This window comes from Apostichopus japonicus, chromosome 8, assembly GCF_037975245.1.
Source record: "Apostichopus japonicus isolate 1M-3 chromosome 8, ASM3797524v1, whole genome shotgun sequence".
NCBI classification, from domain to species: domain Eukaryota; kingdom Metazoa; phylum Echinodermata; class Holothuroidea; order Aspidochirotida; family Stichopodidae; genus Apostichopus; species Apostichopus japonicus.
In genome coordinates this window covers 40,850,220-40,874,689 of record NC_092568.1, presented here as the reverse complement: position 1 = coordinate 40,874,689, position 24,470 = coordinate 40,850,220, and the positions used below count along the sequence as shown (strand labels likewise).

General features: G+C 34.3%; 1 protein-coding gene across 3 annotated transcripts; it reads right to left on the bottom strand.

The window, feature by feature from the left end:
- Positions 1 to 57: 57 nt before the first annotated feature.
- LOC139972026 (DNA helicase MCM8-like) lies at positions 58 to 24,082 on the bottom strand. Of its 3 annotated transcripts, none has more exons than XM_071978888.1 (24): positions 23,932 to 24,082; positions 19,923 to 20,103; positions 19,407 to 19,544; positions 19,115 to 19,197; positions 17,944 to 18,093; positions 16,814 to 16,920; positions 16,230 to 16,285; positions 15,449 to 15,549; positions 14,760 to 14,801; positions 13,808 to 13,976; positions 12,011 to 12,079; positions 11,016 to 11,208; positions 10,234 to 10,327; positions 9,788 to 9,856; positions 9,063 to 9,213; positions 8,456 to 8,520; positions 7,158 to 7,288; positions 6,301 to 6,426; positions 5,715 to 5,922; positions 4,060 to 4,229; positions 3,127 to 3,211; positions 2,325 to 2,414; positions 1,434 to 1,545; positions 58 to 811 (listed from the first exon to the last, which is right to left on the bottom strand). In XM_071978888.1, coding segments are annotated over exons 2-24 (2,532 nt in total). In that variant the 5' UTR covers positions 20,044 to 20,103; positions 23,932 to 24,082; the 3' UTR covers positions 58 to 809. The 3 variants fall into 3 exon arrangements, with proteins under 3 accessions (XP_071834989.1, XP_071834990.1, XP_071834988.1); XM_071978889.1 differs by having other exon boundaries at positions 23,890 to 24,024; XM_071978887.1 differs by lacking the exon at positions 23,932 to 24,082 and having other exon boundaries at positions 19,923 to 21,400.
- Positions 24,083 to 24,470: the final 388 nt, after the last annotated feature.

The window sequence follows — 24,470 nt, the reverse complement described above, 5'->3', positions numbered from 1 at the left end:
TCTCCCATGCATGGATCAAGTGATTCCACCAAAAGAGAAAAAAAAGACATTTTGCCAGAGTAAGTATATATATTTAGGTTTCTTTGTTATCTTACATATATAAAACACAATGACTAAATAAATGTAGCATCTTATTTAGTCACACTGCTTGAGAATCAGACAATTACTTTTCATTCAATCTCTGGTTTTGTCATTGGAAGTTCAGCAAGGAACACACTGATTCGGTGTAAGGTTTACAGCTTGCTTAACATCATTATCCAAGGTCCATCCAGAGTCGTTGTATTTTCCTTTTGTGCACTGTATGAAGTCTATCATCACAGGGCCCTAAGGCCCACCAATCCTCCACGTAATTACTTGCATGCACCACAGCTCATCTTCCCTAAAAGTTGAGTTAGCCCGCATCTAGCTAGATCATATATTAATACATCTATAGAACCCAACAGATGTTTACCAACACAATGCCCATAGAACACAACATGGCTCAACAGTTGAACCTAGTTTTACTGCCTTTGTTGCCTAATCATATGAAGGTCTCTCATTATATTGCTGATAAAGATCTCAACATATTCTATTTTTATTCAGAAGTTTGCCAGTCTCCATAAATTGTTTTTATCAAAGCACCAGAGACAAACTGCCTGATTCCTCAGTTCACTAGCTATACCACGAGGGCACCTCCTCGCATCCACCAGTACTTATAGTGATCTGCTGCTCATCAGTCCATCTTCACTGTGTGTCAGTGGGGATCAATCTTCAATCTCCAAATTTATTCCTCCCAGGTACTTTTATCAGAATTAACCAACAACGTGTGATCCTAGGAATAAAAATAAAAATATTATAAATATAAAAGGTCAGATACATCATACATCTATTTAATCTGAGCATCAATTTCCTGAAAAAACCCACCCATAATACATCTTAATCCAACAGTATTTTTATCCACATGCAGGATTAACTTTCAGGCAAAGAATTAGAAATTACAATTCGATCTTTCTGCAACAAACATAAATTTATGCTTAATATTCTTAATATTGTAATATTCTCATATTACTTAATATTCAAAACCTTGCAGAAGAAATGTTGAAAAGTCTAAAAATTCAGCCCAAAACTTAAAAACATCATAAATATTGTTTTTCATCTATTGAAGAGAACATATCTATAGTAAAGGAAACATCCTTTGAGGTTGGAGACTTTTGTATCATACTTGAGAGAGAAAATGCATGGGGGATCTTTGATGCCAGAAAATCTTGACTGAAATAATTATGTAAATTTGAAAAGATGATAAGAGAGATGAATTCTATAGCATTGTGGTACAAACTTGGGAAAAAATGATGGTTGTTGTAAATCATGTTATTAGGTTGTCACAAAGTTGTGATGTGGCAAGGTATTGTGATACTATAATTGAATAAACTATAACTTGACTTAAAACTACTTACACAGAGCAGCTGTTTGTAACTGGTAGACCCTGGGTCCTTTCTTTAAGAGGTAACTCTGATTGTTCAAGGAAGCTACAAACCCTTCAAAGTCAGGAACTCGAATGGATGCTTCCTGACACAAATGATAGTCAAAGCAAAATTTATGGAGATGCCAAAATGACTGCAAAAAATTCACCTTGTCAAAGATAAAGCTTAATGTTAATGATTAAAATACATCATTTATAAAGGAAAGATGAAAAACTTCACAAATGTTCATATAGTAAAATTGAAAAAAAAAGCAGCAATGTCCAATAGAAACAAGTTCTCAACAGATAAGAAGATGAACTATGTTATTACTGGCTTGACTATCTGAATAGAGAAGAAACAGGTTACTTAAAACTTCTAGTCAGCTGTACTTCTTATGATTTTATGTGCTAGTGTCATACTCAATCACTTTTCTTTCTCAGTTTTCTCATTAAATCAATTATTTTTACATACCACTGTTGAACAATCATCTCACAGTTTTACCAGAATGGCCATACCAACAGCGGGTTGCTGAACTAAAATATGATTGATTCTTTAGCATGGGTTTTATAACATATTTAATTTTTCTTTGTTTGACAATAAAGATTTATTTTCTCCTTCTGCATCTATGTATTGGACTATAAACATACATTCCCTCATTGAACAGAATGAGGCTGTGAAGAAGTTATTATTATGACAGTTTGTGCAGCTTCAAATTTCTTCAAGTTTCTTTTCTGATTCAAAAAGTATATTCTAGTAAACTATTTTCCTCTCAAAGTGATACAAATACTGGTCTGTATGTTGCTAAGATAATATGGATAATATCTAATAAAAGATAATAACACAGCAGATCTGTGGATAAACTTAAAATACATCTCAAAACCCTACCTTTGCAATCTCTCTCATTTGTTGTATAGTAAAAATGTTGTTATAAGTCCGTTCAGCGACACTGTTCAAAAGTGAGATGAATTTTTTTGCCTTTGAAAGAGAAAGAAAGACAGTGATAGTCAGGCAATGCAGATTATGTAAATCAAGTAAATGTGACTGTAGGCATCATGAGCTCCAAATTTGAGTACAACAGAATTTAGAATGTAACAACAAATATTATGAATACTGGTTAAATCTGCAATGATAAATAAATTGAGTACCAACATAACTAGTAGCAATAACTATTATGAGTACCAATCATATATATGATGATACATCCACCGAGTACCAAAATGACTAATAACAACAAATATTATGTGTACCAATTAGAACTGTACTATCTTAAATAGATTGAGTACCAACATAACTAGTAGAAATGACTATTATGAATACCAATCATACATGATGATACATCCACTGACTACCAAACTGACTAATAACAACAAATGTTTTGAGTACCAATTAGAACTGTGCTATCTTAAATAGATTGAGTACCAACATAACAAGTAGCAATGCATATTATGAGTACCAATCATAAATATGATGATAATAATTCAAATTATCAACATAGTAAAACTTGTACAACAATAAGCTGCTATCAACATGTTGCCAAGTTGTATTCCTAATTTGCAAAAGACATTGATGTTATCTGGTGCATTTGATGTAGTATATTTAAAAAGTTAAGGATGAAAATACTCCAAAATCAGTTCACTGCAAGGTAAGGAACTATTAATGAGATTATTAATGAGCCGATAATAATCACCTGTGATCTGCTGCTCATGCCTGATCCATGCTGGGATCGTTGGAAGTCCAGAAATCCAAACTGATCACTGTATGTATCTACCATACTGCAGAAAAAAAACCAGTGACAGAAGAAATAACTATTAGCTGATCACTGTATGTATCTACCATACTGCAGAAAAAAAAAACAGTGACAGAAGAAATAACTATTAGCTGATCACTGTATGTATCTACCATACTGCAGAAAAAAAAACAGTGACAGAAGAAATAACTATTAGCTGATCACTGTATGTATCTACCATACTGCAGAAAAAAACAGTGACAGAAGAAATAACTATTAGCTGATCACTGTATGTATCTACCATACTGCAGAAAAAAAACAGTGACAGAAGAAATACTATTAGCTGATCACTGTATGTATCTACCATACTGCAGAAAAAAACCAGTGATAGAAGAAATAACTTTTAGCTGATCACTGTATGTATCTACCATACTGCAGAAAAAAACCAGTGACAGAAGAAATCACTATTAGCTGATCACTGTATGTATCTACCATACTGCAGAACAAACCAGTGACAGAAGAAATCACAATTAGCTGATCACTGTATGTATCTACCATACTGCAGAAAAAAAAAACAGTGACAGAAGAAATAACTATTAGCTGATCACTGTATGTATCTACCATACTGCAGAAAAAAAAACAGTGACAGAAGAAATAACTATTAGCTGATCACTGTATGTATCTACCATACTGCAGAAAAAACCAGTGACTGAAGAAATAACTATTAGCTGATCACTGTATGTATCTACCATACTGCAGAAAAAAAAAACGGTGACAGAAGAAATAACTATTAGCTGATCAATTGAATATTTGATTAACTAGACATGATGTAGATCTCTGTACAGTGTGGGTCATCTTTGTATTATTGCATGATAATGAGAGTATCCTAACTACCTGAATTTCATGAGGTCTATTACATCCTGGGCATCTTGTTCAGTGGTATTCTCTCTAAGTTCCAGCCTTGCTCTAGCTTCGGTTAATCGAATCATTGACTCCAACTGTCTGGTAGTTATAGGAGTGCTATCCAGGCCTTGATGGCTACGTCTTAATTCAAGGTAGAAAGTCTGAGAAATAAGGCAAACCAAATACAGTCATAAACTAGCAGACAGAGGCTTATAGCAATCAAATGAGTCCACTCATATAATAATAATCATAATAACAATAATAATAACAATAATAATAATCATAAAAATAATAATAATAATGATAATAAAGAATAATGATCATAATAATAATAATAATAATATAATAATAATAATAATAATATAATAATAATGCTACTACTACTACTACTACAATTACAATTACTACTACTAATAATAATAATAATAATTTAAAGTACACATATCAACATAAACGTTAGAACAGGCACTATAATACAAACAATATGTAAAAGAAATGCAAATAGAATATAAAAAAAAGTCTAGAATGAAGTACTACCTCAAAAATGACAATGACCACAAAAAAGGAACGCCCCGGGCAAATAAAACATAATCAAAACAAAAGCTAGCAATAAGGTAAAAGGTAATCAAAGACCAGAAACAAGACTTTAAAAGTTAGGAGAAATACTACAAAGACAAAGAACAAAGCACTTAAGAAGATAAATACAGTAAAGTAACACATTGAAAGCTGTCTTAACAGACAGAATGAAACCTAATATAATGCACAATATCATTTCATCCTAAAGTAGTAACAACATTTCAATGGAATCTTGATGCATAAAAAACTAAACTAACAACTACTGTACATATTTGTAAAAAGTCCAGGTTAGTAACAAGAAACTTCACTGTAGTTTACAGCAGTTATTACCAGAGGCTAGAGTCAAGTCATAGACTGAGTCGATTGTTTTATTTCGATGAGGAAAGAATTTTGGTTCCTTATTCCAGTCATTTCAATTCAAAGGTGTCATTGTTAGTAATGACTTGTCAAATAAGTCACTGTTTTATCTACTTGAGTTAAGAGTTTTAGTTCCTTAATAATGACATATCATTTGAAAGGGATCATTGTTTGAAACAAAGTATCAACTGAGTGATTGTTTTATCTCAATTAGGAAAGGATTTCAGTACCTTATTCAAGTCAATTAAATTTAAAGGGGTCATTGTTAGAAATAACTTGTCAATTGAGTCACTAAGTCTTATCTTGTTGGGGAAAGGATTTCAGTACCTTATCCCAGGCTGGAGTCATGTCAGTGAATGAATTATTTCTTAATCTTGGAACTTTACTCTCTCATTCAAGTCATTTCATTTTAAAAGATGACTCGAGTGAGTGATGACCAATGAGTTGTTTGCGTTGCTAATAAGAGCAAGAATTCTCTTGACACTATTTACTACACTTCAAAGCTCTGGTTTTATTGTAACTTTCCATTGCTATATACCTCTCAAACTATGGCTATGCTTCATGCTTTATAATTTCACATTATCTGCTCTTCGAAATCAAACTTTTAATCCGCAGCGATCAGAAATCATGACTGATCATACCTGATCTCTTGACTAGTAATTTCAGTTTGTTAAGTTCAGTGATATTCATCTCAGATCATTCTATTGCATTACCTGTAGGACTTTTGCAGATTCTTTTGATAGTTGTGGGTGGACATATTTCCTGGCATATGCGATAAACTTCCTCAACAACTGAGATGGAATTGGATCGCAGTCTTCTCCACGTTTAGCTTTCAATCTTTCGGCCAGAGGTTTACTTTCATCATCCCCATCGAGGATGATAGAATTGTTTGAAGGAGAGAGGAGCTCACCCGTGACTTTTCTATAGAGGAAGATTATTAGATTTTAGATCCTTATTGCTGAAAATGTGACATTTTTAGACAAATTTGCATATAACTAAAATTCATTTGCATTCCATACGAGCAGACAAATTTGAAAATCTCAACAATTTCCTCAACGGTATCAAACCATGATGTAAATTAAGTCTCTAACAAAGAAATCCAACAATGTTGCCTCTCATGATATTCCACCTCCTCCCAACCCCTTCCCAGAACACTCCTTCTCAAGAAAACAAAATGATTTCCACAAGGTTTGACAAACTTTCTTCCTTATTGAGTCTGGCCAGGGCTATCACCCCCATATTACAGTGCCCTTTACAAAGCTTTGAATAACGGTGCCCAGAAACGATCGTAAAGTTCACCTTTTACGATGACGGCCAGCAAACTGAGCCATGATATGTTCAGAGAGCATAGAGTCCATATCTTCGTCCGGTTTGTCAAGCAGGATAAAAGCTAGATCAAACCTTGATAGCAACGCTCCGCTCATTCTGTTACAATAAAGAAAGAGAATGAACAAAATAAAGAAAATGATGAGTGATTTTCATAAAAATATGGACAAAATGAAGTGAATAGACCATCTTGATTGTGATCACAACCAAATTTTCTTAAAATTCAGAGAAATTTTTTTCTTTTCTCTCCCTTTCCAGTCAATACTATTTTTATTTCATAGCAATTTCTTTATATAAAATACACAAATAGCTGGCTTCAAAAATTGTAAACGAATTTTTGATAGGGTAAATGAAGTTTTGGATGGAACAGGATTCAAACCAACAGCCTTAACAAAATATACCCTAATTCTTATATTTGTTTGCTGTTTCAAACTTTGAGAGATGTTTGCTGAATTCTTACAAAATATTTCTTACAAATTTGGAATAATCTTGTCAGTTTTCTGTTGTTCATTCATATATCAAAAACATATCCTTCTGAATGCTAAATATTTGTTTCTAATTAATATTTGTTTCTAGTTATTATTTGTTTCTTGAGGATAATAAGCAGAACAAACTCAGGGGTATAAGATAACTGATATCAAGAAATAAAATCAAAGTAAATGAATAACAGACAACTGAGTCGGAATATTATGAATAACTTTTAACAAAATCAGAGAAATGTTTGTCAAGAATTGAACTAATGACCTCTGGATTACAATAATCACATACTACATAACCATTTAAAAATTCTTTACTGTTTTTCAGAGAATAAAACAAATCACAAGTCATACTTAAGATTTTCAGAGACTGTCTTGGCTTTGTTATAATGACCACCGATTGGATTTGCGGCAGCCAGGATTGAAGTTCTTGCCGGTAGACTGCAGACTATGCCGGCCTTAGCAATACTGATGCTCTGCTGTTCCTGTATTTGTATATAAAAAAATGAAGGTATGCTTTAATAATCATTATAAACAGTTCTTATATAGCGCAATACAATACTTACAATAAAGTCTCGCCGCACTGTACAAATGAAAGTGAAAGATATGTACACAATTTAAGAGTAAACATAACAATTATAACAATGAAAACAGGTGTGTCTTCGAAACAGTTTTGAAGACATCTCCACAGACACGCCATTCTTTATGTTGAGTGGGAATTTATTCCAAAGGAGGGTTGAGGAGTACTGGAAAGATCGCTCGCCATAAGATTTAGTGGACACAGGGTGCATAGAGAGCAATGATTGGGTGCTAGAGCGCAGACGGCGAGTTGGGGTATAACTTTGAACAAGTTCACTCAAGTAGTGTGGCGCAATACCATGAACACATACTTTTCCTTATTGTATCTCTAGCAGGAATAAAAGACTGACAATATAATTACCAGCATTAACATGCACTGTTAGGTTTACAAAATGATGGAATTACTAAAATTGCATTCAAAGGTGTAGCATTAAGGTAAAGCCCTATATTGTACAATGTCAAAAAAAAACCATATATATCTATAGCTGTAGCTATAGCTGTATATCACTTATGTTGATAAAAAAGCCCATCAGCATAAATTTGCAAAATAATTTAAGCATTAGTGGACTTATTATATTAAAATTCTTATGCAATGCATATTCTCATTTTGGGGACACCACTTTGAAATATTTTCACAGTTTTTAAGTTTTAAGAATAATATCATCTAGAAGCATAATAGTATAGTCTTCTTTAAACTAAATACTTAATCACTAAAGGGATAAAATAATGACTTTTTGTAAATAAATACATCCCCTCAAAACAAAACTAGTCAGTCGCTCTACTTATTTTCCTCACTATAGACTACAACACTTTAAAATGCATCAAGCACATGTGAAGCACCTGAAAAACCAAGATGCCAAGTTTTATGATAAAAGTCACAAACTAGGAAATTCAATGTTATTAGTTTCAATATGATAAACATTTAATGTCTTAAAAAACAAAGCCCCACTTCAGATTTCTCCTGCCATATTTTCTTCATATATTGATGGGCTAAAGCTGAAAGGAGAAACAAACAGGTTGACCATATAAGTTGAATTTAATGATGTTTTTTTGTGAAGTTATTGCAGACTTACCATAGCTTCTAGCAGAGCCTGATGCTGGTTACCCATCTTGTCAAACTCATCTATGCAACAACAACCTATATAGAAATATAAGTCAGCAAAAAAGGGACAAAAATATATGAAAGAAATAAATAGGATGTTAAACATCATATTTCTTGTGGAAGACATTGGAATCTTGAAATGAAACCAATGGCCTATCACATTTCATCTCAAGCTGGCCTGATTAGTTACTGTCTTTGATGTGTACAGAATTTCAAAGGAAAGGGGGTAGGGGAGGGAGATTCTGAATTCCTGAAAAGTTTGGTACGAGCATGAAACTTTACTGACAGGCTGTAGGCAGGTGAAAAGTTTCTTGAATGAGGGGTACAGCTGTGGGGTTGTTGAATGCTGCTCCTTTGTAGGAGGGGGGGGGAGGTGGTATGGGCCCTACCCAAGAGAATAATTTTAAAGTTTAAACAGTAAAACAGGTCTATAATTAGGTCTAAGTGCAAGGTTGTCTAATAAATACTTTATATGTTTGAAGCAAAAAAGCCTGACTGAATGTTTTCCCCCCAAATGGAGGTAAAGTGAGGTGGGGTGGGGGCATAGCCCCCTTTGTGCACTCCATTGGTTTCTGTACCTTGATCTCCAAGGACCAAAGCCCCAGCCTCCAGAGCAAAGTCCCCAGTACCACTGTCTCTAGAGAGGGTAACAGTCAGACCAGAGGACGTGGTGGTGTTACCACAAACATAAACTCCTCTGGGGGCAACATTGGCAGCAGCTGTCAGCATCTACAACACACACACAAAACAGATTTCAAAAACAGTCATTAGAAAGGCAGATTGATGTATAATGCCCTCTTATGAAAACATCAGCAGACAATGAAAATTACACTTGCAGAATTTTGTATGGGATTTAAATCAGATCAAATCAATTTTTGTTAATATACAAGCAAACCCAATAGCTATTCAAACATCAGAGGACAAACCTTCATATTATGACTTATTGGTTACAAATGCAATCATTCCAACATATAATTCATTAGACATACTTTCCATTTAACATGTCCTACAGTACATTAATGAGATCATCCAAGTGAGTAACATGAAGTTTAATAATATTACTAATAACAAGCTCATTAATAGAGTAAAGCTAGTTTCTCATAATTGTAAAATCTGACAGTTTGTCTGTGCAACAAAGAAGCCTTAATAATAATATCCCACCCTAACGGCATTGAAGTACAATACATTTACTGAATAAATATCATTCTGTCTCAAATGCATGAAATATGAAAAGAATACATCCACTCAGAGGGAATTGTTAATAGATAATTTTTCTTAGTTGTGTTGTTGAAAATGATTATACCTGACTCTTCCCAAGGCCTGGATCACCAACAATTAAGATGTGAGGGTCTCCTCTTACCGGGATACGGTTCTATAGGACAAAAAGTAAAACGTGCCCAGGTGTTTAAGATACATCCGTATACAAGTTATAGTGGATGACCATTCCAAAATAGCGAAAGTAGAAAGAACCACATGATGATAAAGGTAACAACTGTGGAAGACTTTTACATTTTAAGATTGTAAATTCTAATCGGGTAAGGGTTAAACATATGTACATAATGATCGTTAACTATACAAATGTCGAGTCAAGAAGGGGGAAAAACAGATAATTGCTCTCCTTCTACCTGCAATCCTGGAGATCAGACAAACTGATAACAGAATGAGATGACTGGGATAAAAGTTGTTTAGCAATCTTGGATATGGTGTATGAAGTGAAATTAAAACAGAACACAGAATAACTATTGTTACCTTGTCACTGACAAACTTCTGAGACCCTCCAAACAGACCAAGTAAGAGACCAGCTTTCACCATTTCATGGCCGTAGATTGCTGGACAGAGGGAGCTATAAGAAGAGCAACAAAGATAAATTGATGACTATTATTTTAATTGCATCATTCATGTGGCATAATTCAGCCTGTATGGAAGACTGATAACAAAACAGGGATATCATCTTCATGTTCCACAAATCGTTCAGCAAAATCAATTTGATAACGAAGTAATGGATATAAACATAAAGAACTGAATATGGAGGTGATAAAACACTTTAACAGATTATCACTGACCATTACTTACTTAACTCTAACATGATAATTACAACAGTCATGTGAGAAAATGAAAACTGAAGTAACTGACAGAATCTTGGATTTAAAATCAAGGAAAAAAGATTGTTTTCAAACTTAAGAGACTAGCTATTCATGCATTAACTTTGCAGTTCAACAAAGGCAATCGATAACCTTGATTCATCATGTCTGGATGTACGTCACATGATCTAGTCTTTCAGTATGGACAGAAATATTGGGACATACATATGCTATTATTTTGGTTTTATTTAGTGGGTACAATAACCATATGATAGAACTTGATACTAAAATATGCAATATATTTGTGTGCATGTTTTGGTCAATTCATTGTACTCTATTATTGGTTGCCTTACTGTTTTTTTGAGAGGGCGAATAAAAGAAATTAAAAAAAAAAAATAATAATAATACAAGCAAATAATGCTTTGTTTATCAATTAAATCACACGCTCACCTGACAATTAATTTGAATAAATTAGGCTGGCTTTGAATTTCCTGCACAGCATAGAGCTCCTTGATGTTAAAGTCCATAGTGATGCCACTATTAGAGTCAGACTCAGTCACTTTCTTGCCTCTCTTTAAGTTACAGATAGAATTAGCAAAAATGTACAAAAGAAACATACACTTGTCTTTGTTTCTTCCACGACCTGAGGGAAAGAGATATGAAGATTTAAAAAAAAAACAAATACACAAATGGAGCTTAAAGGGCATATTTCTAACACTGATTTATGGATTAAATACTCATAGAGTAAATATTGTAAATCCATGTCTGCTCTCAACAGTCACAATGGATGTTTATGATGCAAATGATCTTTGTAGGATTACAGGCTACTCACAAATTGGATCAGATTAGTGGAAGCCAACAGGAATCGAGAAGGAAACTTAATCCCTACCGTGATGATTGTATAAGAAACAACAGCTTGTATTGAGCCTTTCAGTGGCGGAGCATCCATACAGTCAGGGGGGGGGGGGGCTGACGCTGGACTGCTGATGCCCTTTTCAGCTTTTTACCACTTTTTAATTATTTGCGATTATTGACTTTTCTATTGCGCTCTCATCTACCTATTGACATTTGTCACATTTTGTTGGTGATGTTTTTCTTCTTTGTTTATCTGCTAATTAGCAAAGCCTGGAAAGGGTAATTTCCGGCAATCTAGGGAGCCTTTACTCAAAAAATTCCTGCATGCTCCGCGCCAACCTGTGGTGGCGCTCCGCCTAGATAGTGTTGAAAGCGCCCCTACAGACCATTCTCGACCCCCCTGACCAATACCCCTAGCTCCGCCGCTGGAGCCTTCTCTTGTTGACAAGTAAACAGAGAATTACAACAACAACAATAAAAAACACAGATGTGCTGTTAAAGATGAAAATTACTTGAAAGAAATGTATGACAAATAAGAGACAATTGGTTTTTCTCACTAATTTTAAAATACAATCAAGTTTTTAATTTACCTTCATCTATGTTTGACACTTTAACGATTCCACTAACAGTCACAGTGTCTCCTGGTACACAGCTATCAACTGATAGGTAAACAAATGAAAAGAAAAGCACAGTTAATTAAAAAAGCAGTTGAAATAGGGGAGACAAGTAAACATGGCATAAATACATTCCAGGGCCATGCTAAGTATAATTATAATTGCTATGAGAGATCGGGTAAACAGAAGGGATAATAGCTATACACACTGGACTATTTTCAAGCAATTTACTTAACAAATCTAGGAACTTTCAGATTACTTACATGTTTTTCTTGTAAATAATTTAGACTCTCCCCAGACTATCCTTTTCTTAAAAGTGCTCACTGACATAAGCTCTTTATCACACCACATTGTGTATGAGTGTGTGTGTGGATTAACTCTAAGATACATTCTCCAACAACTGTTAAAAGTTAGTGTAGAGGTTCAAAACAGAGAAAACATTAATTTTGATGCTGACTTAGAACAGGATTGATTTAAACTTGGAAAGTTAATTCATTGTATTCACCATATATTCAGAGCTGTTGCTAAAGCAGAATTGTCTGGTGAGACTGACTGAAGCAAACATATATATACAAGTGAGAAAATTTAAGATGAGCTAGCAACATTCCAATATGTCTTCTTGAGGCAAATGTCAAGGTGTGTCTAAATATATTTTAAACTTGATCACTTGATACAGATTTACATACCTAAGTCATTAGTTATCTCACATTCAAGTGTTCTTGGATGATGTTTTGTATCAGATTTACATACCTAAGTCATTAGTTATCTCACATTCAACTGTTCTTGGATGATGTTTTGTATCAGATTTACATACCTAGGTCATTAGTTATCTCACATTCAACTGTTCATGGATGATGTTTTGTATCAGATTTACATACCTAAGTCATTAGTTATCTCACATTCAACTGTTCTTGGATGATGTTTTGTATCAGATTTACATACCTAGGTCATTAGTTATCTCACATTCAACTGTTCATGGATGATGTTTTGTATCAGATTTACATACCTAAGTCATTAGTTATCTCACATTCAACTGTTCTTGGATGATGTTTTGTATCAGATTTACATACCTAGGTCATTAGTTATCTCACATTCAACTGTTCATGGATGATGTTTTGTATCAGATTTACATACCTAAGTCATTAGTTATCTCACATTCAACTGTTCTTGGATGATGTTTTGTATCAGATTTACATACCTAAGTCATTAGTTATCTCACATTCAACTGTTCTTGGATGATGTTTGGTATCAGATTTACATACCTAAGTCATTAGTTATCTCACATTCAACTGTTCTTGGATGATGTTTGGTATCAGATTTACATACCTAAGTCATTAGTTATCTCACATTCAACTGTTCTTGGATGATGCTTGGTATCAGATTTACATACCTAAGTCATTAGTTATCTCACATTCAACTGTTCTTGGATGATGTTTGGTATCAGATTTACATACCTAAGTCATTAGTTATCTCACATTCAACTGTTCTTGGATGATGTTTGGTATCAGATTTACATACCTAAGTCATTAGTTATCTCACATTCAACTGTTCTTGGATGATGTTTGGTATCAGATTTACATACCTAAGTCATTAGTTATCTCACATTTAACTGTTCTTGGATGATGTTTTGTATCAGATTTACATACCTAAGTCATTAGTTATCTCACATTCAACTGTTCTTGGATGATGTTTTGTACCAGATTTACATACCTAAGTCATTAGTTATCTCACATGTAACTTTTCTTGAATGATGTTTGTATCAGATTTACATACCTAAGTCATTAGTTATTTCACATTCAACTGTTCTTGGAATGCGACCAGCTTCCCTTTGGTCATCCACAACAATCTCCTGTATCTTGATGATCTGCCAATCAACTGTTTCCGTTAGATGAGAACTTTGTTTCGGGGAGAAAGAGCGACCTCTGCATCCTGAAGCCAGACACTGTAAAAATGGAGGTCAATAGAATACAAATGGATTGTGACTTTATCTCTATAAAGGAACTCTAAATATCATGGAACCTTCATAGATGACACTTTATAAACTGTCAAACACAATAATCTTATAAACTGCATCAAACAGCAGTACGGTATGAGAAATGCTTTGGTTCACACATTAAAACTGGCCCTTCCATTTATCACAACAAAATTTACTTTTAGTATTTTACGAGTAAATAAACAAAGAAAACTAACTGGGTGTAATAAACAATTATGCAATACAATAATAACAGAAAAAAATAATGAAAGAAATATTTTGGCAAGAACAGGATTGAAACTAGTCACCTCAGAAGTGAATCCTGTTCTAGCCAATGATTTCTTTGTTCTTTTAACTTTACTTTTAACAGACTTACTGTCTCATAACAAATTTTCAATTCAACCAAAAGTCTCTTTCATTCTGTGCATGTTTTCTCATAATTTCACAAATGTTTAGTTCTTAAGCCGGTTGTAAAACTACCATATTGTTCAAGAGGAATCCCTATTAACTATCCATGTTTGGTTATAATCTAACTTATGGTGCACAAGAGCAGGTTTGCAGAACTTGTCAAATCACCATCATCACTTCAAATCATAAACATATCTACCTGCTTAGACAAGGCTACAGAATAGTCCTAAAACCTAACTTTTATTTTCTAACTTTAACTATAAAATTCTCTTTACTTGATTCTACTTCAGAGAACAGAGTTATCCAAATAGAAAGCAGTAACTCACACAAAAATGAAACTCTTACCTTTGTTGGTAGTGTGTATTTGCCATCTGGTAAACAAACCACCTGAAAATATTGCAATATTAAAGTAAATAACACAGACATGAAAAGATAATATGAAAGCATAAAATCAATCAATTTGAGTTCATTAAAAGATATCAGCAAATGCTATTTGAGGAGAGATATGCAGACTTGATTATTCGAAAGAAGAGAAAACATTTCAGTAATGAATGCTACCTGACAGAAAATAAACATCAGTGGCATCAAAGAGCTATCAAAAAGTGAGGGCCAGACCTAATCAAGTTTGGGCTCTTCATCAGAAGTTTAGTTTTGTAGATGATATGGTGGCCCAGAAGGGAAATTGAAAATGGGGACAATGCCCAATTTCTCCTTTTGCTATCTGTACAAATTTCAGTGTATCATCAAGATTTTCATTTTGACATTAGAAAGTTGTCTTTTTGTCTGAATTCGGAGAGGTAATATATACTCAGGCGTATTATGAGGTGTATGAAACAAACAGCGATCGTTTGAATGCATGGCACTCTGGTTGATAATACAATCAATCCAGTTGGCTGAGTTAGCATTGCTGCAGAATGCATCACTAATTGAAAAAGTGAGGGGGCATATTCATATCCCTCCACTTTGAATATTGGTTGTGAGGGGCAGTGGCCCTGTCTTTCCCCTGTTTCTACACCTATGCACATAACACGTACCTGAATGTCACCACATAAGTTACACTCAAAGGCCATCTTTGTACAAAAAGGTTTGATGTTGCTGACTCTAACCACAGTTCCTTTGATGGACACAAACTTTCCTGTTAAAATAAACAAACTGATTCAGATAGAGCTGGGAAACAAACACTATTAGTGCATCAAAAGAATTAAAACTGATTTATATATTATATATTTTATACAGTCATACTAATACACAAATATATATCACCAAACTAACACCATTTCAACATATTGATATTTACATCCCTTCATCTTGGTGAGGTCATATGTTTAAGACAACAGTGCAGCATCAAACATTAACACCAAACTAACACCATATCAACATATTATATTTACATCCCTTCATCTTGGTGAGGTCATATGTTTCAGACAACAATGCAGCATCAAACATTAACACCAAACTAACACCATTTCAACATATTGATATTTACATCCCTTCATGTTGGTGAGGTCATATGTTTAAGACAACAGTGCAGCATCAAACATTAACACCAAACTAACACCATATCAACATATTATATTTACATCCCTTCATCTTGGTGAGGTCATATGTTTCAGACAACAATGCAGCATCAAACATTAACACCAAACTAACACCATTTCAACATATTGATATTTACATCCCTTCATCTTGGTGAGGCCATATGTTTAAGATAACAATGCAGCATCAAACAATAATACCCACATACAGTATCATCATAGAAGCTGAGGTTAACTAAATAGTTGAAACCAAAAGAAAATGAAACAGTGATCAACTTACCATAATAATTGGCTTTCAAGTTCTTGAGAGATGCGATAGGTTCAAAGTTGACAATTCTTAAACAGCAAAAGAAGGAATTAAAATTAATAAATGTAACAGGATAGCAATGGAGGGTTTTGGATATTTAACTTGCTTGCGGTGAATGAATTAGAACTATAGTAAACTTAGAACTTGATTGCACAGGATGGTGTAAGGAACATACTTTACAGCAAAACTGATTGTAGTAGAGGTTATGGAAATATACTTTTACTGGAATGAGAAGTTTTATATTGATCATTGAGGGTTTTTTAATATAACATGAAGATACTTTAGTATTATCATGTTGTTGGATTTATTTGCAAAATTGCTTCAGTACATAGCTTCAAAAATGAACTACCTTGTAGTGAATGAAGGAGGGAAAACATCCTATTTCAGGATTTTACTCCCTCAATTATATTACAAGGTGATTGGGATCATGGCGAAGAGAAAGAACAATGTGTTTTAATAAACAAGTTGGTTGGATATATGTCTGTTGTGATCATATTTCTCAATATGAAAACTGTACATGAAACTACTTATTAAAGAACCAAATAAGAGTTTGTTACCTTGCATGAATGCAAGGAACATTGACCACAAAGGGCAGTGCTTGGGTATTGCCTGATGTTTGTTGCTGTAATAATTTGGCTTGCTGCTCCAAGTCCTTTGTCAGTACCTGAGGGTATTATGAAGGAAGAAATACTTATGATTATTAAATATCATATTTTACAGATGGCAGGTAGCTGATATGAAAAACAAAGACTGGTTGTACAGTATTTTGCTGTCAATCAAACAGTTTGAGTGTGTCACTAAAGTTGATATTGTTCACAATGGAGTAAAACAAGGAGACACCAAATGCAGTAAAAGTTTTAAGTTCATTTGAGACTTGTCTTCCAAAGATGTAAAATTGTACCAAAAAAAACAAACATAAAATGACCAGTATGTACATTGTTGGATATAAAGCAGGTTGGATGTATAGAACACCAGTTTTGGACCAATCATGACTACAGTATTTCTGTCTTGCTTCTGTATCTCCAAAGAGATGGAGGCATGGGGATCGCCAGGGGGTGACCTGGGGGGCAAGTGCCCTCCCTAAAAAAATTGTGCCCCCCAGGTGCCCCCATATGCGGTTTGTAGTGTTAAAAAAAAAAATCAAACAAAAACTTTATCTGCCTCAATTAAAAACATAAATATCGGACAGTCTAAGCTCGAAAATTCTTGAACATAAAGTTACTTCAAGTTGCAAAATATAGCACCAGATTGCATCTAAGAACCCTTAACTAATCACAAATTTCTCAAAGGGGAGGGGGACAACCCCTCCATTTAGACCCCCCCCCAGGACTGCATTCCCAAATAAACATTGTGCCCCACTAATTAACTGCAAGATTGCAATCCAATTCATCAAGTCACCTATTTGGGATAGTCAGTTACAAGGAAATCTGAATTTGATATAAAAGACTAGTCTGTTGGACAACCTCCAAAGCAGATTTGGTCACCCGAACAGACATTTAGTCATCTTGGATGATGATTAAAAGTTTGCCCTGATCAATTACTTGGTTTTGAAAACTGCTGTCCTTCTATATCAGCTTTATATGACTAATAATGACTAATAAAGCAGATGGTACAAACAATAAGATTTCTAGCTTGGTCACTCCTTGACATCAGGGTAGTATAAAACACATGACTGTATAATAATCACCTGGTGAATGGCTAATCCAAGACATTTGAGGATTTGATCTGGCATATCTCTCAGTTCTTCTCTTATATTAGTTATAACATCCTTGAGGGCAGCATCTTCCCTGAGTTCTGCATAATCTACGTTAACACTGCCCTGACTCTCGATCTCATCCTGTTACATATAAACATGCAGAAAATATTCGTTCGGATCATACCAGCATTGTCGAGAATGTGGATCTTACTTCAAAAATAATATGAAAAAAGTTAAAAGGAAGAACACTAAGTAGAGAATACGTTCCTTTGTTTTGCTGTTACTATGTTTCAAGATTAATCTCTATATTTATTACTTTAGAATTAAGCAAGCCATGATAAAGCAGCATAGGATTCCAAGCATTGCGACATCAACAGATGTGGAGGTGTAAACCTACAGCAGAAACTGAAGTTCAGATTCTCATCAGGTAAATGTTAAACTAGCTGGGGACTGACTGTTATCTTATTAAAGATATATTAGGCCAAGCAAACTGTAGTGTAATATTGTTGATCACTATGACATTTTCCATCTTTCTTATTTATGCAAGCTAATCATGCATATGCATATTAATCAAAATATGAAACATAGTCTTAATGTTATATTCTGCAATGATTCAACTGATCTGAAATTAGAATAATCAAAGATCTTTCATAATAAAACAGAGGACCTCATGTGAAGGCATCATCAATGTTAAACAATGGACCAGTCGTAGAAGATCATTTACCAAGGACAATTAAACTCCGAGAGTAGAGGGATCCAGCTAGACCTGCTAGAGACATTTTTCATTTTACAATATCTAGGGTGCTAAGATCAAAATAACAACAACAACAACAAAGGTAAGGAAGGATTGGTGAGTTATGATGGTGTGTGGTGGTGTGGTGGTGTGTGTGGTGTGGTCCAATCAAAGTTTGCCAGGAAATGAGTTTTCTGATTCCTCTTGTTCATCTATACCATAAATAGGGTGCTATGTCAAACATTTCTCTAATCCATATTATTCCAACATTTTAACCGGCAGCTCTACTATATATATGCCTGTTGTTTATCCATTTCTTAGCATGTAACAATCTTGTCTAACGCCTTAACTCAATGATTCCTCTGGCATCTTGCACCAGTGGACTATGCCAAAAACGCTAAATACCTTAAATGCAAAATGTTTATCTACCTTGTCATATTGAGGAAGTCTGGAAATGAAGAATTTCTCAAACGCTTTGACTTTGATGACAGAAGGAGAATCAGCAATGTAATCTAGTAAAGAGATGTTAAAATGAACTTGGTAAATTAAGTTTGAAAGTGTTTAAGAATGAAAGATAGAATAAATATGAATGAAAAGCTAAGTAAGCAATATGATCATAAGGTCTTACCAACACAACCTTTTGTAAAAGAATAAATTTAATCAAAAGAAGTAAACACATCTTCACAGATAAAGTAAAAATTGCTGGGATAGATAAACTTACCTACATCAGGGAAATATTTTCTCCAACCTTTGTAAGCTGATGAATTTCCAAGAGGATTCTCCAAGTCAGCTTGTCTATAACTGGCAGCTGGTGGCCGACTGCTTTGAGAGGATGATGTTCCACTGTATCTCCAATTACCTTAAAGGCAGAACATGAAATATTAGAAACAACATACAACCACATTGGCTTTGCTCAACAAGGCATAATGAACATACAATTTGGGATGAATAACCTTTTAGTTGAACTTTGCAATATGTACATTTTGAAATAAACTGACAAGATATTTATACTATATCCACCCTTTGTTTCAAGGAAATGTTGTAAGACCTTACTGTTAAATCTACATGTAAGCAAGCAAACATGTTATAATTGGTTATGTGTGCCTGCGTCAAAAATGTCCTTCATCGGGTCTAAGAATATGATTTATACTCAAAACATCTGGGAAGTATACATTGAACTTCAATTAGGTAACATAAATTACACCTGTAGGTCATTGAATGATTGAATGATGACTACCTCTTCCCCTTTGGTAACCACCTCTCCTTGGGTATCCTCTGCCTCCTCTGGACCATCCTCCTCCTCCTCTCCCTCCTCGTCCAGGATGAGATGGATTGCCTCGGCTGTTGGACTGACTCATTGCTTTAACGATACGCAGGTCAACCTTTAACCTTGATGTGTATACATCTGATACTTCATGCTGAAGATACATGATACACAGAGAGTCATTATAATATCAAGCTGGAGAATCCTTAGCCAAGCCCATATATAGAACAGTAATCGAGTTCCTAACTTAATTATGCACCCTCAATGACTTTCATATTTTCATCTTGCTTATTTTTCAAATTGCCAACTAGGGTAAAAAATATTCTCAAGGTCTTCATTATAGACATCAAATTTATAGTATGTGTGGAAAGTAGCATCTATGACTAGATATCATATTATTAAAGTTTTTAAATGTATTAAAGTTATTAAAAGAAATGCCTGGAATAAAGAGACTAGAATTACACAAGGCCAAAGCAACAAAGACTGTATTATTTTATGGTAAGTAAAAGTATCCATTAAAGTCATTGCTTCAAGATTCTTACCCATTAAGTTATTCCCACATATTGAGTGTTCAAATATTGTACATGTTTCAGTGAAGGAAACTGATTGGCATAGCTTTAATATTTTTGCTGATGTTGGATCAAGAGTTATCTATATGAATAATTTGATTTCTGACATTTGTGTTACACTGAAGGTATAAAGGCCGGCAAGAAAGCCAACAAAAAAAGTGATTTCCATACATCAAATTTACTGCATCATTAGTTGTCATGTACAGTAAAATTAATTTGCTTGAGACAAACTGGTATTATATGATGACATTTCTTACATGTTACAGTCTGACAAATGAGATATAGATCTTTGATATAGAAATTGAGACCAAGGAGTTTTAAGTAATATCTCATGATATTTGAAATTTTTGAGAAGTCAAATGTAACATTGCAAAGTCAAGACGACAAAAGCTAAGTTTTCTTAGCAACTCCTTATAGTATCTCATGCATCATGAGACAAACAGGTAAAGTAACAATCACTTTCTTACAGAAATAAACTATGCTCATATTCTTTGAAGAGTAACTGCATATTATTTGGAGTTCTAGTGTCATAGCAAATTATGATGGCAACAGGATAATAGAGACAATTTTGTCTTGTGGTTTCTACATGCCATTTAATAGTTTCCAAAAGTGTCATGCATGTTGCAGCTGTCCAGTTTATTTCATAGACCTTGCATTGAGCCTAGGCTAGGCCCGTTTATACTTTCCTTGTAATTTTGAAATTTTAACACTATCAATTTTGTTTGCAATGAACACATGTACCATCATGAAGTAAGTGCAGTAAGCCTACTGTAGGCTGTGCTTACTTTATGATGAAATTTTGATTGAAGATATTTCATGTCTTCAAATTTATGTCGAGTAATATGCCTACAGTACTCATCAAGATAAGAATTTCAAATCCGTTCACAATATCAGTGAATCAGGAGGAACTATACTAATCCTTACCACCAAAAAATAACAATGATACCTATAACATTTCCTGATATTTTACAAGCTCTGTCCAGAGGGAAACCAATGTGCACAGCTCAATTAGAAAGTAGTATTTCTTGAGATACAACCGACTAACACTGCTGACTACTGAACACCTAAAACAGCTCACAAAATATATATATAATTTCACATATAAACCAAGAAACTTACAAACTTTTTCTTGTAATTGAAATGATGAATGGGACTTTAATTCAAAAATCAGTAGTCAATATTTGACAGGATGATTGAAGTGGGTAATATAATGTTATTAGTCTGACAGTATAATGTAGCCAATAATCCAACTTCTCTATCACTATTAGAATACAATGATTTAGTGTGGCTATTTCTGTACATATATACATGCAATTTTGGCCTTATGCAATGGCTACACAAGTAGGAGAAGTTATATGCACCTCTGTGATTTCATGTTTAAAAAAGATAACTGTTTAAATTTCACATTACAGGCAAAGAAATTATTTTTAAGGAAACCATGTTGAATTTCTGGCCAACCACAGGAATAATTTGATTTCGCATTGAGCATGACCCTTTTTTATTTTAGTGATATAAATTTTTGGTCGCTAGGCCATTTGATGGTATACTAAAATTTGAGATAGTAATTGCAGTATTAGTGTGTATTAATTAAAGGATATAGCAGTGATGATGATCACACAGATTTTGCTCAGAAGTTTGGTCCTATCCTGCAGATTAAAAATTTTATAAATGGTTTGACAAACTTCTGCCAGAAATAGAAAGAATTATAGTCATAATGGTCAGAATTCAAACTGCTCTAAGCAATCAAAGTTTCCCTAACTACGCGCATGCATTGAAGTTTACTGTATACTTTAATTTCGATAAATGGGTAGAATAAGGGTGTTACTAAAACGAATGGCAAATGCGTTACACATAACGAATGACAATATGTTGTACACACTAAAAAAATGCGTTGACTAAAACGAATGACAATAATGACAGCACAGACATTTGCTTCAACCGGATATCACAGTTCAGACTTCGTGGGTATCTAGATCTAGTAAAGTACGGACAAGATAAAAACGCACCTTATAGTAAGCGAAATTGTAAGTCTGATTTTAAAAAGTAAATTTAACGTCATTTTTCTGATATTAATTGTTAGAAACTAACAATACTATAATCTTGAAACGGCTTCAGTTATCTTTCTATATAAATCTACAGAGGTAAAAAGCACAGTACTCAAGCGCATTCTCACAAAAAATCTTTCCTTGTGGTTTCTATCCGTAAATTACACCAAAACCCTGCAACCACGTAACATGCGATTTTCCTCAAATCATTTTTGCGCAGAAAACCAATAACCGCATTTACTCCACTCCGTTAATCATTCTATCTCCACTCAACACTGTCCTTCGTTGTCCTTCGTTGTCCTTCGCTGTCATTCGCTGTCATTCGCTGTCATTCGCTGTCATTCGCAAATGATAATTTACCCTGTACAAAGTCAATTGTCATTCGGTCATTCGCTGTCATTCGTTTTAGTTTGTCCCTAGAATAATACACAACAGAGCCTCAAAATGCAAACTTCTTCCTTCATTTTGGTCATTTCTATCTAGGCTTTGTAGAGTAAAATTGCAAAAGTGGTTACAACTTGAATAATGAGCATGGCAGAGCAGCTAAATGTGTATAACACAGAATGCAAAATTAGGGGACACACAGCATTACCGTACACCACAATACCTATGCATGTACTGTAGACCTAACTAATTCCATTTCTCACTTTAGCTGGGCATTTGGCCTCAGAACGGGCTTGAGAATGCTTGTGATCAGTTTAATGTGCAACCTAGCAGTTTTTAGCTATTGAAAATCAAGGCTTCTAATCACTCTAACTTTAGACCAACGGCTATAGCCTATGTAGACTTAGTTGTAACTTGTAACTACTGTAAAATGTAATGACTAAGAATTAGTTTACAAATTACAAATGACAATATACACCCCAGCCCTAGTAACAATATGGATTAGTCAGATGTTAAAGCCTAAAGGCAGATAGTTAGGAAAGAATTCAATGATGATGAATCTTGTAACTAATGTATCTTGTAAAGTTGTTAAGCCTTACACTTAGAAGTTACAGTAGTCCTAAGTTAGGCTAGGCCTAGGCTACCCTGTTTTTTAACAGAGCTGTAGGCTATAGGCCTAGGTGTATTACATTGTTGAATAAAGACCTATCAGTTTACAATCCCCACCTCTTTGTCTTGTGTGATTATTTCTTTTAGAAGAAAACTAATGATTATATTAGTTTGGACATTTAAATACCGAACATTATACTAGCTACGTTTTAATTTAGGTCTAGGCCTACTACAAGTGTACTAGCCTAGGCTACAGTAATATTATTAGGCTGTATTATTAATTGCCTATAGAACTAGGCCCTAGTACTAGTAGTAGCTGCTAAAATTTCGTACAGTACAGTAACGTTAGGTTAATATGATTTTGTGATTGACTACATCAGAATATAGGCAAATCAAGAATCTGGAATGCGTTAGCTTGACACGATCGATCTTGTGTTTGCCAGTTTGGTGGGATTTTCGAGCACAGGTAAGCAGAGGATTGTGCACTGACTTTGGATCAATTCGATTTTCGCGGGTTGTGTAGCAGACGACAACACATTCAGGATATGTACCTATTGAACGCCGACCAAACTTTCGTGAGACTGTCCGCCAGTTCAGTTTTATTTTCAATATGATGCTGGGTTCTAATGCTGTATCTTTGTCCGACCCTAAAATTTGATTATTACGTCAACATTAAGTATACACCACGGTTCATATATTAACACCTCCTGAGTTCGTATACTACTTCCGTGGTCTACACTCGTCCTGCCCTCCGTATTCCTACTATAATGTGTATCAAGTACCATATAGTCCGAGTACTGCATTTTAGGATCCGAATACAGCATATAATACCGAGTACGAGTACTCTTTCACCAAGGGCGGCGGAAGCACTTTCAATCTGGGGGGGGGGGGGCACCAACATCAAAGGGCACTTT